Source organism: Protopterus annectens, chromosome 13.part0 (assembly GCF_019279795.1).
Source record: "Protopterus annectens isolate FY-2018-M chromosome 13.part0, PAN1.0, whole genome shotgun sequence".
NCBI classification, from domain to species: domain Eukaryota; kingdom Metazoa; phylum Chordata; order Ceratodontiformes; family Protopteridae; genus Protopterus; species Protopterus annectens.
In genome coordinates, this window is record NC_056747.1 from 771,946,750 (window position 1) to 771,962,389 (window position 15,640).

At 42.8% G+C, this 15,640-nt stretch overlaps 1 protein-coding gene across 1 annotated transcript in view; it reads right to left on the reverse strand.

Moving 5' to 3' along the window:
• GOSR1 (golgi SNAP receptor complex member 1) overlaps nucleotides 1–15,640 on the reverse strand; it is a gene marked incomplete at its 3' end in the record, with an annotated part of 465,216 nt that overhangs the window by 76,809 nt on the left and 372,767 nt on the right. Inside the window, 1 exon segment of the mRNA XM_044054478.1 lies at nucleotides 9,942–9,971. Within this exon segment, the coding sequence (XP_043910413.1) occupies nucleotides 9,942–9,971 (30 nt within the window).

Here is a 15,640-nt window from a genome sequence, read left to right on the forward strand (position 1 = left end):
ACATATTGTTAATCAAAAATACACAATAAAAACAATACCTTCAGTTACCAGCAAATACACCCCAAAGATTGTATAGGATAGAAAGGTATAGATAAGTCCAGCTAGTTCAGAGGGGATGGAGGGAGGGTAACCTGGACTGCAGCAGTGTGAACACTCTAACATCTACATTTATGGTAGATACAAAACTATACTATGTTCATAGTGTTACACTGCTACAGTCATTACACTTTGGTAGAATCCCAAAGCTGAGGTTGGGTGGCTGGTCTATATAGTTAGGATTGGCTATGAGGCCCTGCAGAACTGCAGTGGCAAATCCTGCTCTGGATTTAGAGTAAAGAGGCAGATGGTAATGCTTGATTAAAGGTGTGCACTGAACTCCAAGTTGCAGCCTCCAAAATTTCCTTGGTAGGTACTCCTGAGAAAGGCTGTTGAAGTGGCTGTTGCCCTGGTGAAATGTGGCCTAATGTTACTTGGGACTGATTTTCCATGCTGTGTGTAGCAGTACCGAATACAGTGTCCTATCCATTTGGATATAGTCTGCTTTGAGATGGCCTTGCCCTGTGATCCTGCAGCATATGCTACAAACAGTTGCTCAGTTTTCCTGAAAGCTTTTGTTTTATCCAAGTACAGGCGTAGCTGCCTGTGCATGTCCAAAGAATGCAGAAGTTTCTCCCCTTTATTCTGGGGGTTTGGATAAAAAGTTGGCAAATAGATGGTTTGGTTAAGAGCCACACTAGATACCACCTTTGGCATAAAGGTAGGGTTTGCCCTTAAAGACACCCTGTCCTGATGGAAAATTATAAAAGGTTCCACTGCCATTAATGCCTGTAGCTGAGACTCTTTGTGCTGAAGTTACTGCCAGGAGCAGAGCTGTTTTCCATGATAAAAATTTTAGATTGGCTGTACTGGCTGGCTCAAAAGGTGGCAGGGTCAGTTTTTCCAAAATGAAATTGAGGTCCCAAGTTGGTGTTGGTACTCTCTGGGGCAGTCTTATGTTTTTAGCCCCTCTGAGGTACTGCTTTAGCAAGGGATGAGAGAATAAAGGAGGATCCGTGTTGTAATGTGCTGAAATGGCAGAGGCGTGGATCTTAATTGATGAGAAGGACAGGCCTCTGTCCAGCATCGCAGTTAAGTATTGTAAAATCTGAGGAATGTTTGGAACAAGAGGGTCAAGGCTTTGAGCCTGGTTCCAGGCGCAGAATCTCTTCCATTTTTCTGAGTAAGCTTTTCTGGTGCTAGGCCTCCTGGCCTAAAAAATGACATCCACAACAGCTTTAGAGAGAGGTGTTGCCTGTTTGACTAATGTATCTACCATGCAGCCAGGTTTAGGGTTTTGAGCTGACCATGCAGGATCTGATTGTTTTGTTGAGTCAGAAGGTGTGGAATGTCAGGCAAAATCCATGGTGGGCCTTGAGCCAAGTTCCTTAAAATAGGGTACCAGTGCTGGTGTGGCCAGTCTGGAGCAATCAGGATCATCTGTGGTTTTTCTTGTCTGGCTTTTAGGAGTACCTTTGAAAGGAGAGGCAGTGGCGGGAAGGCATAAACTTTTAGGTTTTTCCAGCTGAACAGAAGAGCATCCACTTTCCATGCTCGTTTGTGGTAAGTCCTTGTGTAGAATTTTTGTAGTTGGCAATTCTGTGGGGAGGCAAAAAGATGCATGTCTGGGCATCCCCACTTTTGCTTTACCATGCTGAAGATTTGTGGATTCAATTTCCATTCGTGAGGATCGATGATATTTCTGCTTGGATCGTCTGCCAGAGTATTTTTCTTTCCTGGCAGGAATTGTGCTTGCAGGTGGACTTGATACGCTAGAGCTGTGTTCCACAAGGTCATGGCTTGCCTGCATAGGGGATAAGAATGAGTGCCCCCTTGCTTATGTACCACATTACCGTGGTGTTGTCTGTCTTTAGTAGTAATTGTCCTGGATGTAGAAGGTCCTTGAAAGCTGTTAGGGCATTTTGAACAGCCAACATCTCTTTTTGATTGATGTGAAGATGCATCTGGTCTGTGGTCCACTTGCCCTGAATGCATTTTCCTGCCATGTGTGCTCCCCAGGCGTAATCCGAAGCATCTGTTAGAGTTTGCCTGGCTGTGGGTTGGGTAAAAGGCTGACCCTTGTTTAGGTGACATGCCTGTGCCCACCATCGAAACTCCTGTTGTAGGCAGGGAATCATTGGTATTACTGCTTCTAAACTGTGAGAGTGTTGAGTCCAAACACTTTTCAGGTACCATTGTAATTTCCTCATATGCAGTCTGGCATATGGTATTAGTAGTATGCAGGATGCCATGAATCCCACGGCCTGCAGAATTTTTCTTGCAGGGAGATGGGACTTTCTTGCCAGCAATTGAAAATATTGAGTTAGTTGAACTTGTTTGTCTGGCGTGAGGTAAGCCATCTGGGCTGTTGTATTTAAGCTGGCACCCAGGAATATAATCTGTTGCGAGGGCACTAGTTTTGACTTATTTTCGTTTACTGTGTACCCTAGAGAAATTAGCAACCTTTTTAAAAACGCCATATGCTGTAGAAGAATGTCCTTTGTCTCTGCTTGAATGAGGCAGTCGTCCAGGTATGGATATATTTGAATTCCTTTTTGTCTGCAAACTGCAATTACTGGTGCCAGGCACTTTGTGAAGACCCTGGGCGCAGTAGATAAGCCAAAGGGCAGTGCAGAGAATTGGTAGCGCATTGTACCATCTTTGAATCTGAGGTATCTTCTGCAATTTTGTCTGACAGGGACATGCAGGTATGCCTCTTTGAGGTCCAGAGTAACAAGCCAAGCCTTTCTGCCCAGCATGGGTAGAAGCTGCTGTAATGTCAACATTTTGAATTTCAGAATATCCAGGTAAGTATTCAGAATTGAAAGGTCTAGTATGGGCCTCCAGGCCTTGTCCTTTCTGGGGACCAGGAAGAGTCTTGAATAAAATCCTTGTCCTTGTTCCTGTTGTATTACTTTTTGAATAGCTCTCATGTCCATGAGGGCTGAAATTTTTTTTTGTGCCTCTGCCCATTGATTTTGTGGCAGGTCTGGCATTCCTTTTAGCCTTGGTAAAGTATGAAAGTGGAATCTGTAACCTTGAGACACAATATTCAGGACCCATTTGCCCTGGGTGATTGTTTGCCAGTTTTGAGAAAAAAGTGCTAGTTTTCCCCCTAAGGGGGCTTCCAAAAGGGACGTGTTTGGCGTACGAAGGGGAAAGTCATTGTGACTGTTTCCTGTAAGGTTGAGACTTGTCCTCACCACCTTTTGGGGTTGAGGTGCCCCACTGTCGTCATCTGTTTGAGCCTTGGGGTTGAGATCTGCCTCTTGGGTGTCTGTATCTGCCTCTCTGTGGCCTGTCTGATACTAGAAAGGACCAATTCCTAGTTGGCCAATTTCTGCTAAACCGAGGTAGCTGTACCTGTAAGAAATCCTTGACTGTTTACATAGATTTAGCTTTATCCTCCATTTTCTTTAACACCTCTTCTGCTTTAAAATCAAAGAAAGTATCATACTGTAAAGGAGCATCCAATAATTTTGCCTTAACATGATCAGGTAAACTTTGTTCTTTTAACCAAGCATGTCTTCGAATCACAGAACCTGGAACAGCGGCTCTACAAGAGGCCTCTAAAGAATCAAAACCACATTGCAGGGTATGTTTTCCTACCTGTTCAACTGCATGCAATAAATCCTGCATTTCTTTACAATCAGGAGCTTCTGAGCTTGCAAGCATTTTCTGTTTTAACTGAGCCATTCAATATTGTTGGTACTTAAGCATGTGAAACTGGCAATTTAAAGCTCTTACTGCTAAAGTTGCAGAAGTGTATACTTTCTTCCCCTATCTATCCAAAGCTCTGGAATCTCTGTCCGAGGGTACTGGATTTTTTGCAATGGAAGCCTTAACCCCTTTTGGACCCTGGGAAATAGTTTCTGGATCAGCAGAAGGGTTTTTGTAAAGAAACATGTGAGAGTCAGGGACTCTATAATACCTATCTGGCTTGGCTGGAGTAGGGGGCAAAGAGTCTGGAGATAAACTGGATTCAGAGAACACATCATCCACAATATCTAGCACTAGTGGAATAGCCAGGGGCGTGTGTTGAGGCAATAAGAGGAAATCCCTGAGCCTTTCCTTGGATTCTCAGTAATCCTGGCTTTCCCAATGGAAATGCTCCCTCATGGTATGCAAAGTTTCTCCAAAAGAATAATCCTCAGGAGAAGAGGCTGAAGGGAACGATTCTTCAGCATCAGAGTCCTCATAGGGGGGTAGAGAGTATCCCTGGTCTGAAGAGGAATCAGAGGAAATGGAAACCTGATCAGAGGAGTCATAGTCTGTATCCTGCCTAGGCTTTTTCTCAGGAGGGGATGGGAACCCCTGATTAGAGTAATGAGCTCTTCAGTCATTTTAAGCATCTGTTTCTTAGGCATGGAGGACTGTCCAGGAGAATGCTGTACTTGTTTCTTTGTCTTTAATGGTACCTTTATCTTGGCTGTTTTAATAGTAAGTTGTGAAGGTCTGAAAACACCCTCAGATGCCGATGCCTGCTCAGCGGCTCCAGACCCATCTGAGGGATTAGTTTCCGTAGGCCCAATACCTTGAGTTTCCAGAGGCCTCGATGTCTCCACGTGGGAGTCTGAAGCGGCCTGTGGCTCTGAGGTAGTGGGTGTCAGGGGCTGTGAAAGCACCTCACTGAGAACCGGCGACTGGCCTAGAAGAGGTTTTGTCGGCGGTTTTGGACCTCAGATGCCTGTTTTTATCCTTGTCTTTGCATTTTTTCGGTATTTAGGTCATCGGCTGATCTGACGGCATCGTATAATTGAACCTTCGGCCAAAGTAGTGCAAAGCAAAATCAAAACGTCTTTTTATAGTGCGTTTAACTCTAGCACAAAACCGACTAGTGACGTCGTGATCAGGGCCTAGGCATGGAATATAGTAAGAGTGGAAGTCCTTATAAGGTATTTTCTTCCCACAAGAAATACAATTAACTTTTTCTGACATCGGTCTGAGGCATGGAAAAAGTTTCCCCAACAGGGTACTTAGCTTTATTGAAGACTTCGGATCTGAAATTCGACTTCGAAAATATCAGGAGTCGGCCGACCGGCACTTGCCAACTGCTTCTGCTTCGGGCACCACGCGGAAAGAAAGACTGAAGAAAATGGCATCGGATGCATCTTGTACACCCCTGGCGCACTGACGTCAGGGAAGAAGTGACAGCAACCAACACTGGACCAAGACTTTGGAACTCAGGCCGACTGCGGGACCGCCTGACGGCAGGATAACCCAAGTGTAATGACTGCAGCAGTGTAACACGATGAACATCTGGTAAGGGCAGCAAGAATGGTATCTTTAGGAAATGATTTTGAGGATGAGTGAGAAAACTTGAAATCTATGTTTTTAAAAAGAGGCTACCTAAGTGGACTTATAGTAGAACTGATTAAAGAAGTTCAAAACAAAATGAATTCAGGAATATATCAACCAATTTTAAGGATAGGACTCACTAGGGTAACGTCTGATAACATGCCCACATCCTTTATTGGACCCAAATTACCCAATGTTAATTGTCTAGATAGTGGTTTTGAAAAGAACAATAATGGTATTTTTACTGACATCAGTTTTATCACTACTTTCAGTTTACAAGCAGGGGGCCGTGGTTGTGCAGCGGTTAGCATTGTTGCCTCACAGCAAGAGGTTCTCCCGTTCGATTCTCGGCTGGAGCACCTTGTGTGTGGAGTCTGCATGTCCTCCCCGCGGTCGAGTGACGTTTAACGACATGCAGGTAGGTGCGTGTGTGAATGGGTATGCCTTCGTTGAAGGTTGGGTGTCAGGCTGGCAACTCGGCACTGTAAAAATCCACTGCCAATCCTTAGCGGACCAAAGTTCCACTGTGGCGACCCCTAACCGGGAAAAGCCAAAAGACATTAATTTCATTTTACAAGCAGGGGAAATCAGAAGGAATACACAGAAAACTTCGACTTTAATTAGTTCAGAGAGAGAAATTTCAAAGAAAATATGTGAACACCCAACAGTTATTTTCAGGATGGGGCTTAACTTAAATGTTTAAATGTGAAATGTGTAACTACTGTAAGCATATTGAGACAGGTAATACATTTCAAGTTCAGAACACATCATTTAAACAAGAAATATAATTAACTCCAAACTATTGGTGTACTTAGCTCAGTGTCAGTCCTGCCCCACTTTTTATATTGGAAAACCTGAACGAAAACTGAAAGAACGTATATATGAACACCTGTAATGTATTAATAAAATCAATCAAGGTAACAGATCGAGTGCATACAGATTTGAGAGGGGGTCCTTCCAATATTTTATTAGAAAAACTAGAATTATTATGGATTCTACAAACCAATGCTTGTATGTACCCTGGTTTAAATGAAAGCTGTTCCATTTTATGTTTCCTTAAGTTAAGAAATGTAACCAGATCAGACGAAGTGTCAACGGAAATTGAGATGAACAGGACAAATAACCACATACATTATATATAGGTAGTTGTAATTTTACATTTATTGTACATCCTATGGTAGTCTACGGTAGTTGTCTTTGGCCATTTTATATTAAAAGGATGTGTGTGATTGTTTTTTACAACCTGTTTTTTTTACAATCAGCTTTTTAAGAATCAATTAAGCAATAAATTATTTAAATGATTAGTATCACATGACTTTTGATTTTAATTTAAATAGTACTGGAGAGTAAGTGAATTTGTATTTGATGAAGTTTGTATCACTGATCAAACGAAAAGCGCTTCATATTTATTGTCTTTAAGTGAATAAATTACGTTTTTGGCTATCAACCTGTTTCCAGAAGCTGTTTCATCATGTTCATTCAGCAGGTACCAGATGTGAGTCTGTTCTGGGCCAAAAACTCTGCTGAGCCGCACACAGCCACTATTGGATAGGAAAATGGCACTGTTGGAAGCAAGTCTGGTTTGCCTTGGACAGCAATGTTTTTGAGCGGGTATGTCCATCACTTCAGCGTTATTACTCCTCCAAATGGAATTATTACAAAGGTACATCCCTAGTTCCCCCAAACTATCACATCTGTAAGTTCCTTTTACTTCCAAGGGAGACCTTTTTACACACATCAGCACTGGACATCAGACAATAGCAGCAAATCTGATCACTTTTCATTGCAGCCTTCTATCACTTGGTGTCCAAAGGTAATGTTAAAACGGCCTCATGCTCACTAACAAACTATTACTTAACACAGGAGATAGCTTCTGTAAGAGGTATAATACTCAAATCTGAAGGCATCCCTCTTCTCAGTCCACCTACTTGCAGTATACATCCTTGTCACACCCCCACCTCTGCAAATACGGCAATATTATAACAGTACAAAACTACTGGATGCAGATGCTGCCAAAAAAAAGTCTCTACCCAAGCCTCCTAGAACACAAGATTAGGCATTGGTGTGAATCTCCTATTACACCTACTCCAGAAACCTCCACATCAACACTATTATCACCAAGAGCAAATCATTCCAAGTCTGGTAGGTATTATTCAGCTACTGGAAACATCCCAGTTATTAGTTACTATTAGGCTGGACAGGAGCCGAGACAACGGACTTAAGAGCACTAAATACCCCCTCCCACAGCAAATACAACTAGGAAACAATTGCGCTCCATGCGGTAAAAGACCTGTCATGAAACCCCACATGACCATGTAGAAGGATATAGTGAAGCTTAGCACATTAGCTTCAGCTAAGGGCAAGACACTGGTTCCAAGTGAAATCCTCCTTCACCTAGAATGATGCCTAATTACAAGGAAAAGGTAACTACATTCAACTCCACTACTATTCTCAATCTGCAGGGATCCAGAATGCATCACCCTGGGCTAAAATGATTAACAGTCCAACTGGTTTTGCAAAAGTCTACATAAGGGCTTCATAATACTGCTCAAAGCTTTAACTTCCTTCATTCTGCCCCCTCCACCTTTTATTCTTTTTTAACGGTATGTTCATCTAAGGAACATTCCAGCCCAATAAACACCTTCAATCCCCAACTGGATGACATTACAGTGGGTCTATTCAACAACAGGGGTCTTTAACAATAAATGGCTGACGTACGGTATGTCTGCATTTAGAACAATATCAGTGTATGCATTACTGAGACGTGGTAATGTGGCATCCCAGAAAGGGACATCACCAGAGGCTTTGGTCCAAGTAGGCATCTGGGACATAGGTTGCAAGAGTGCCTCACAAACCTGAATGCTCTCAAGGTAAGGTGGCCTTGGTACTTTATCTGTATGTAGTCATCCCCACTCCAGTGTTCCTTAATGTGTTGTTTTAGGCGGGACACTTGTAGACAATGTGGCAGACACCGAAGAAGCCCTAGCACGGTATGCATTCTGATTTAGGTAGTCTTCGAGATTTTTTGCTCTCCTTCTGATCCTCTTCTGACTGAACTTTTGCACAATATGAACAAAAGACAACATTACAATTCTGGGACCAAACAGAATAAAACACTAACTATAAAAGTCTTGGCGTGGAATCTGTTTGGCAGAAGAAATTCACTTACCCACTTTATGTATTGACATCTCACATGACACCCATCAGCTAGCAACCTACAACAAACTAGCAATAACTGGCATGCTAAAACCCTACACAGTAAATATGCAAAGAACATGGAGTCTCTTAACAAGGAAGCTATGCCAAACTTTAATACTGATAATGCTTAGTACTTGCACTGGCTAGGGGTCTTCCTTTCTCTAACAAGAAGAATGAAAATGGAGCAAACAAACATCCTGACATCCATGTGGCAGATGTCCACCTGGCTGAGAGGGAAGGGGTGTAATGCTCTGAAAGCTGGGACAGACACCAGTCCTTTTGCAACACAAGCCCAAAGAGTTAACACCAATTCAACTGTAAATGATTTGAAAAACATCTTGGTTTACATTTCTTTTGTAAATTAGCAGTGTCATCAACTGGTTAATCAAGTAAGAAATCTTGTAGCATTTGACTATTCAGCAGCTTAGATCTGACATTTTCAGGCTCTGCTTTAACTGTAACAAATTTCTAGACTACCCTCAATGTATCTATGCATAACAAAGCAACTACAGCATCATATGCATACTTCATTGAGTAAGCTTGCTTTCTATCCACTATAGCAAGGACTTTTTTTCTGTATTGCTCAAAAAGACTAAATTTTCTTTAATATGATCTAAAAAATAAGTTTAATATGAAAACGTGAGTTAACACCTGAAGGTGTTGACTGTTAAGGTAGTAGATAGTATATTTTTAACATATTTATCTAATAAACTAGAATATTTTTCAAAAGACAATTATACCAAAGAGATGAGCTTTTCTGCTCTGTACATAACTGTACTGCTTTTGCCAATTCACCTTTCTTGTCTACCTTATCCTCTCTCTCCTACCTTCTGAAAAACACCTCATTACACACCTTAAAATGAGGGGGTGAAATAAAATAATGAAAGCAGCGGAATTATCTGTGGTAATACAAAGGGCAACAAAAGTAAACCACAACTGCAGTTTAGCATTTTATTAAGTGTTTCAAAGAAAATTAATGGCTGAGGAGTGAACTACTACGCAGATAAAGCTACTTCAAATGCCAACTCATGAAATGAATCTGAGACAAACAGCCAAGAAATGGAGAAGGCTTGTAGCAAGGTGGCTGGGCCACATCAGTGATTCTTATACCAAACAAGGTTCCATGGAAAGTTAATGCGAGACCACCATAGGCCTTTCTCAGGATAACGGCAGAGCTAAATGTAAACTCTGCCCTGGAAGGAATAGCATGCACATTATGTAAAACCAAGTATTACGATTTACAGTTACAATGACTTTCCCTGAAGATCAGGTGCCACGCAGTGTGTAAACCTTTCAGTATTTTGCAGAACACTGACTGGGTGAAAAGATGAACTCAAGCAAAGATCCATTAGAGAGGGTCTTCTGTGTTACACAAAGATTCTGAAAATAAACAATTAACTTGTTCTTACCTTATAGTCTCTTCCATAAGGCGATCTGAGCTGTAAAGACATAAGAACATAAATTTACTTGTGAAGTGCATAAGGAAAACAAACGCAAACAAGCAGCTGCTACTGAAAGCACATACTGGGGAGATACAGAAATGTTCACAGTATTGCACGTCTCACTTACCGTTAAGACAGGTATTCACAAAACAAATGGCAGAAGTGTTTCCCTGGACATTTAAATGTGTTTAGACTGCATTCACATGCCTGCATACAAAGAGTAGTCAACAAAAGGCTTCCAAAGACAGGCTGAAGTACTCAATTCCTACAACCTGTTCATAAGGAGGTCTTCCATTATACTACATTCAAAAAAGGGCGTTACAAGTTGATACACAGCAATAAAAACAAAGCTGCCGGCTACAGGGATATGATCACTTAGTAAAAAGCACATACTATACTACTAGCCAAAAGCAAGCAACACCAACATACTGCTTGCTGATTCCACCTCCTCAACAGTAGCAATATACTTGATGTACAAACAGAGTCTGTTCATTGGCTCTGGTAGCACAGAAGCTTAATCACCATTTTATGTCAGTGGGGGGGGGGTACAGTCAAGAGATTTTGTACAGCTCTCAGGTTGGTGGGGGAGAACAAAGGAGACACTTGTCTTTAAGCAAGTAGAGTACTGTGGACACAGGTACGGTGTCTTCAAACAAGTACAGAACTGTGGACACGGATACAATATCACAATACTGTGTCTTTCCACAAGACACAAAGAATTGAACCTATTAACTTCTGAGGGTTTTTTTCAGTTGATCAGGTAGATAAAGAAGTTATGTACCTACCATAACGTTCCATGTTAGTAGTCTTCATCTAGCCTTTTTTCTTGCTGGTTGGGATTGGAGCCAATATTCTGCTCAGACTTTGCCATCTTCAATAGCTGTTTACTGGCTTGAGGCTACCCCTTATCCCATGATGCTTAGCGATAGCTACCCAGATCTCATTTGAAACAGCTAACTCCAGACATAGCAAGAGAAAAAAATCTAGTCCAAAACAAACAGGTTGACTATACCTGCCACATTCTCTAATTCAGTAGAGGAAACAAACCAGAGAACACCCAGCCAAGTGAAATAAGAACTCCTCTCAGTCCAATAGGATAGGGGGACGGAGGGTGGGACGCAAGAAAGAAGGCGAGATGAAGACAACTAACATGGAACGTTATGGTAGGTACATAACTTCTTTATGTTAACTTGTCTATCTCGCCTTCGTTCTTGCTGGTTGGGACAGCGTTCCTATCACCTAATATCCTGAGTGGCTCATTGGAACAGACTCTTCAGAACAGTGGAACCAAAGTCAGCTCTACTCCTGGAAACCATATCCAGCTTGTAATGAGAAATAAAGGTATGAGGATTTGCCCACGTAGCAGCTGCACAGATAGAATCCATGGGCATCCTAGACTGGAAGGCTACAGAGGTGGCCAAGGCCCTAGTAGAATAACCTTTCGGTTTGATAGGTAAAGTACAGTTTTGTACCTACCATAAATGTAGATGTCCAATAGGTATGCATCTGCAGTCATAACATATGGGTTGTCCTGCCTCAGGCAGCCCTTCGGTCGGCCGGATTCCAAAGTCTGGGTCTGGCCTCGGCTGATATCGCACTTTCCCCGACGTCAGAGCTTCTAGGGTATAAAGGCATCAGCCAACGCCATTTTCCTCAGTGTTTCTTGCCCCAGATGCCAGGTGCCCTCTAGGAAGGCTAAATTTGGATAAATGTAGAAAGTTCCAAACAGTAGCAAAGAAAAATATATACATATATACAAACAAACAAATACACCATAATAGATTCCCCCAGTTAGCTGAAAGAGGGGTAAGCACCCTAGGAATACCACAGAGGGGAAGGAGGGTGGGTAATCCTGACTGCAGATGCATACCTATCGGACATCTACATTTATGGTAGGTACAAAACTGTACTATGTCCTTCAAGGATGCATCTGCAGTCATAACATATGGGTAGAATACCATAGCCAAACTGGGGGAGGAGGTACTAAGATAAGGAAGGTGTAGTTAAGATCTCCTGTAAAACTGCAGTTGCAAAGCCTGCTCGGGATCTAGAATATAAAGGTAGATTATAATGCTTGGCAAATGTATGCACGGAGCTCCAAGTAGCAGCTTCTAAAATGTCCTTGGTAGCCACCCCTCGTAGGAAAGCTGTAGTGGTGGCTGTGGCCCTTGTGGAATGAGGCCTGATATTTTCAGGAGCTGTCTTTCCATGAAAAGAGTAGCAAAAGCGAATGCAATTTCCTATCCATTTTGAAATTGTCTGCTTGGAAATTGCTTTTCCTTGCACCCCAGTTGCATAGGCTACAAAAAGTTGGTCAGTTTTTCTGCTGGTTTTAGTTCTGTCCAGATAGTAGCGTAGCTGTCTGTGTATATCCAAGGTGTGCAAGAGTTTTTTTCCTTTGTTCTGTGGGTTAGGGAAGAACGTAGGCAAATGAATGGCTTGGTTCAAGGATACCCTGGATACTACCTTTGGCATGAAAGTAGGATTGGTTCTCAGGGACACTCTATCCTGGTGAAAAATAAGAAAAGGCTGCACTGCCATTAATGCCTGTAGTTCGGATACTCTTCTTGCTGAAGTGATTGCCAGAAGGAATGCAGTTTTCCAAGATAAAAATTGTAAGTCTGCTGATGCTGCTGGTTCAAAAGGAGGTAGAGTCAATTTTCCAGCACGAAATTGAGATCCCATGCAGGTAGAGGGGTCTCCTTGGAGGTTTAACATTTTGATCCCTCTCAAAAATTGTCTGAGTAGAGGGTGAGAGAAGATAGGAGGATCCATATTGTATTCTGCAGATATTGCTGAAGCATGAATCTTAATGGAAGAGTAAGACAGGCCATTGTGGAACAATTCTGCTAAGTATTCTAGGATGTGTGCTAGGTTTGCCACTGAGACATCTGTGCCCTTTGATGTGCTCCAAATGAGGAATCTCTTCCATTTAGCTGAGTATGTCTTCCTTGTGGAGGGTCTGCGAGCCTCCAGGATAATGTCCTTGACCCTCTGAGATAAGACAGTTTGGTTTGGTTTTAAGCAATTTTCCAGGCAGTTAGTTGCAGAGTTTTCAAGTTTGGATGCAGGGTCTTGAAATTGTTCTGCGTTAGAAGAAGAGGACATAGTGGTAGAGGCCATGAGTTCGCCTGAGACATGCTTTTCAGTAGCGGATACCAGTGTTGTCTTGGCCAGTCCGGAGCTATTAGTATCACCTTTGGCTGTTCCTCCCTGATCTTCAGTAGAACCTTGTACATCAATGGGAGAGGTGGGAATGCATACACTATTAGGGCATTCCAGATGAAAGAGAGAGAGTCCACCCTCCAGGCTTGTGGGTGGTATGTCCTTGAGCAGAATTTCTTCAGTTGGTGGTTGAGAGGGGAGGCGAACAGATCTATCTCTTGCAATCCCCATTTCTTTGTTATGAGTTTGAAGATGTCTGGATGCAGCATCCATTCGTGAGCATCCGTGGTAGTCCTGCTTAAGCTGTCTGCTAGTGAATTCTCTTTTCCTGGTACAAATATGGCCTGCAGCTGGATATTGAGATTCAGGCCTAGGTTCCACAGATCCATTGCCATCCGGCATAGAGGGTAGGAATGCGTGCCTCCCTGTTTGTTTATGTACCACATGACCGTGGTTTTGTCTGTCCTTATCAGCAGATGTTCTTGCTGGAGGAATGGTCTGAATGCCTCGATTGCATGCTTCACTGCCAGCATCTCCTTTTGGTTTATGTGCAAGTTTAGCTGTCCTTGAGGCCATAGGCCTTGGATACATTTGTCATCCATGTGTGCTCCCCATCCTAGGTCTGAGGCGTCCGTGGTGATGGTCTGCCTTGGTTTTGGTTTCTTGAAAGGCAACCCTCTGTTGGACTGGCAGGCCTGAGCCCACCACAGGAATTCCTTTTGAAGGCATGGAATGATTGGTATCATGGTTTCTAGACTGTGTCTGTGTTGAGACCATACATTCCTTAGGTAGCATTGTAATTTTCTCATATGCAGCCTGGCATGTGGGATCAAGATTATGCATGATGCCATGAAACCCAGGGCCTGCAGGACTTTCCTTGCAGTAAGCTGAGTTTGTCTTGTCAAAGTCATGAAATAATCTGGAAGTTGTTTTTGTTTTTCTTCTGTGAGAAAAGCCATCTGAGTTAATGTGTCCAGATCCGCACCCAAGAAGGTTATCCTTTGGGATGGCACTAGTCTTGACTTTTGGATGTTGACTGTGTATCCCAAGGCCTGTAGCAGGTGTATGATATAGGCCAAATCCTTTATCAATTTTGTCTTGTTGTCCGCTTGTATTAGGCAGTCGTCCAGGTATGGGTAGATTTGAACTCCCTGAAGTCTGCAATGTGCAATTACTGATGCCAGGCATTTCGTGAATACTCTGGGTGCAGTAGATAAGCCAAAGGGCAATGCTGAGAATTGATCATGCTCTGATCCTGCAAGAAATCTGAGGTGTCTTCTGCAATCTGGTCGGATAGGGACGTGCAGGTATGCCTCCTTGAGATCTAGAGTCACCAGCCAAGACTCCTTGCCCAACATGGAAAGAAGTTGCTGTAGGGTCAGCATTTTGAATTTTGGTACAATGAGATATGTGTTCAGTGCGGACAAGTCGAGAATAGGCCTCCATTGGTTTTCTTTTCTTGGTACAAGGAATAGTCTGGAGTAAAATCCTTGGCCTTGTTCCATAGATAGTACCCTTTCTATCGCTTTCATCTGAAGTAAATTTTTGATTTGTATTAAAGCCTCTGGCTTCCGATTTGGTGGTAGGTTTGGCATTCCGCTCCTTTTTGGTAAAGTGTGGAAGTGAAACCTGTATCCTTTGTCTATTGTTTGCAATGTCCATGTGTCCTTTGTAATGCAATGCCAGTTTCTTGAGAATAAAGCCAGCTTTCTGCCCAAGGGAGCTTCCAGTTGTTCCCTGGTAGGCGAAATCAGAGTCAAGTCATTGTGTCTGTCCTGTGCTAGTGGTTGTAGTTGCAGCTGTGGCACTACTCCTCTGGTTGGCAGGCTGCCACTGACGGCCCCTATAGGCACCCTTTGATTGACCTCTGCCTCGGGCGTCTATTCCTGCCCTTTGTGCTCTGGAGGTGTCTGGAAAGGACCAATTCTTGGAAGGCCAGTTTCTGCTGAACCTCGGAGGTTGGACCTGTAGAAATTCCTTTACTGTTTGCACAGATTTTGCTTTTTCTTCCACTTTCTTTAGAATCTCCTGTGCAGGGGAGCCAAATAAACTTTGTTTCTCCATTGGAGCATCTAGGAGCTTAGCCTTGACATGGTCTGGCAGGGATTGCTCTTTTAGCCAGGCATGCCTACGAATTACTGCCCCAGTCATAGCTGATCTAAATGAAGCCTCCAGTGCATCATAGCCACATTTTAAGAAATGATTATTGACCTGCTGAGAGTTGTGTACCAAATCCTGAAGGGATTTATGATCTAAAGGTTCAGGAGAAGAAAGCTTCTTATTCAGCTGATCTAACAAATATTCTTGGTACTGTATCATATGGAATTGACAGTTTAATGCCCTGGCAGAAAGAGTAGCAGATGTATAAACCTTTTTACCCCATCTCTCTAATGCTCTAGACTCTCTTTCAGAGGGTAGGGGATTTTTGGCAGTGGCAACTGCAACATCTTTTGGGCCCTGTGAAATAGTTTCTGGGTCTGCAGCATGGGCTTTATACAGGT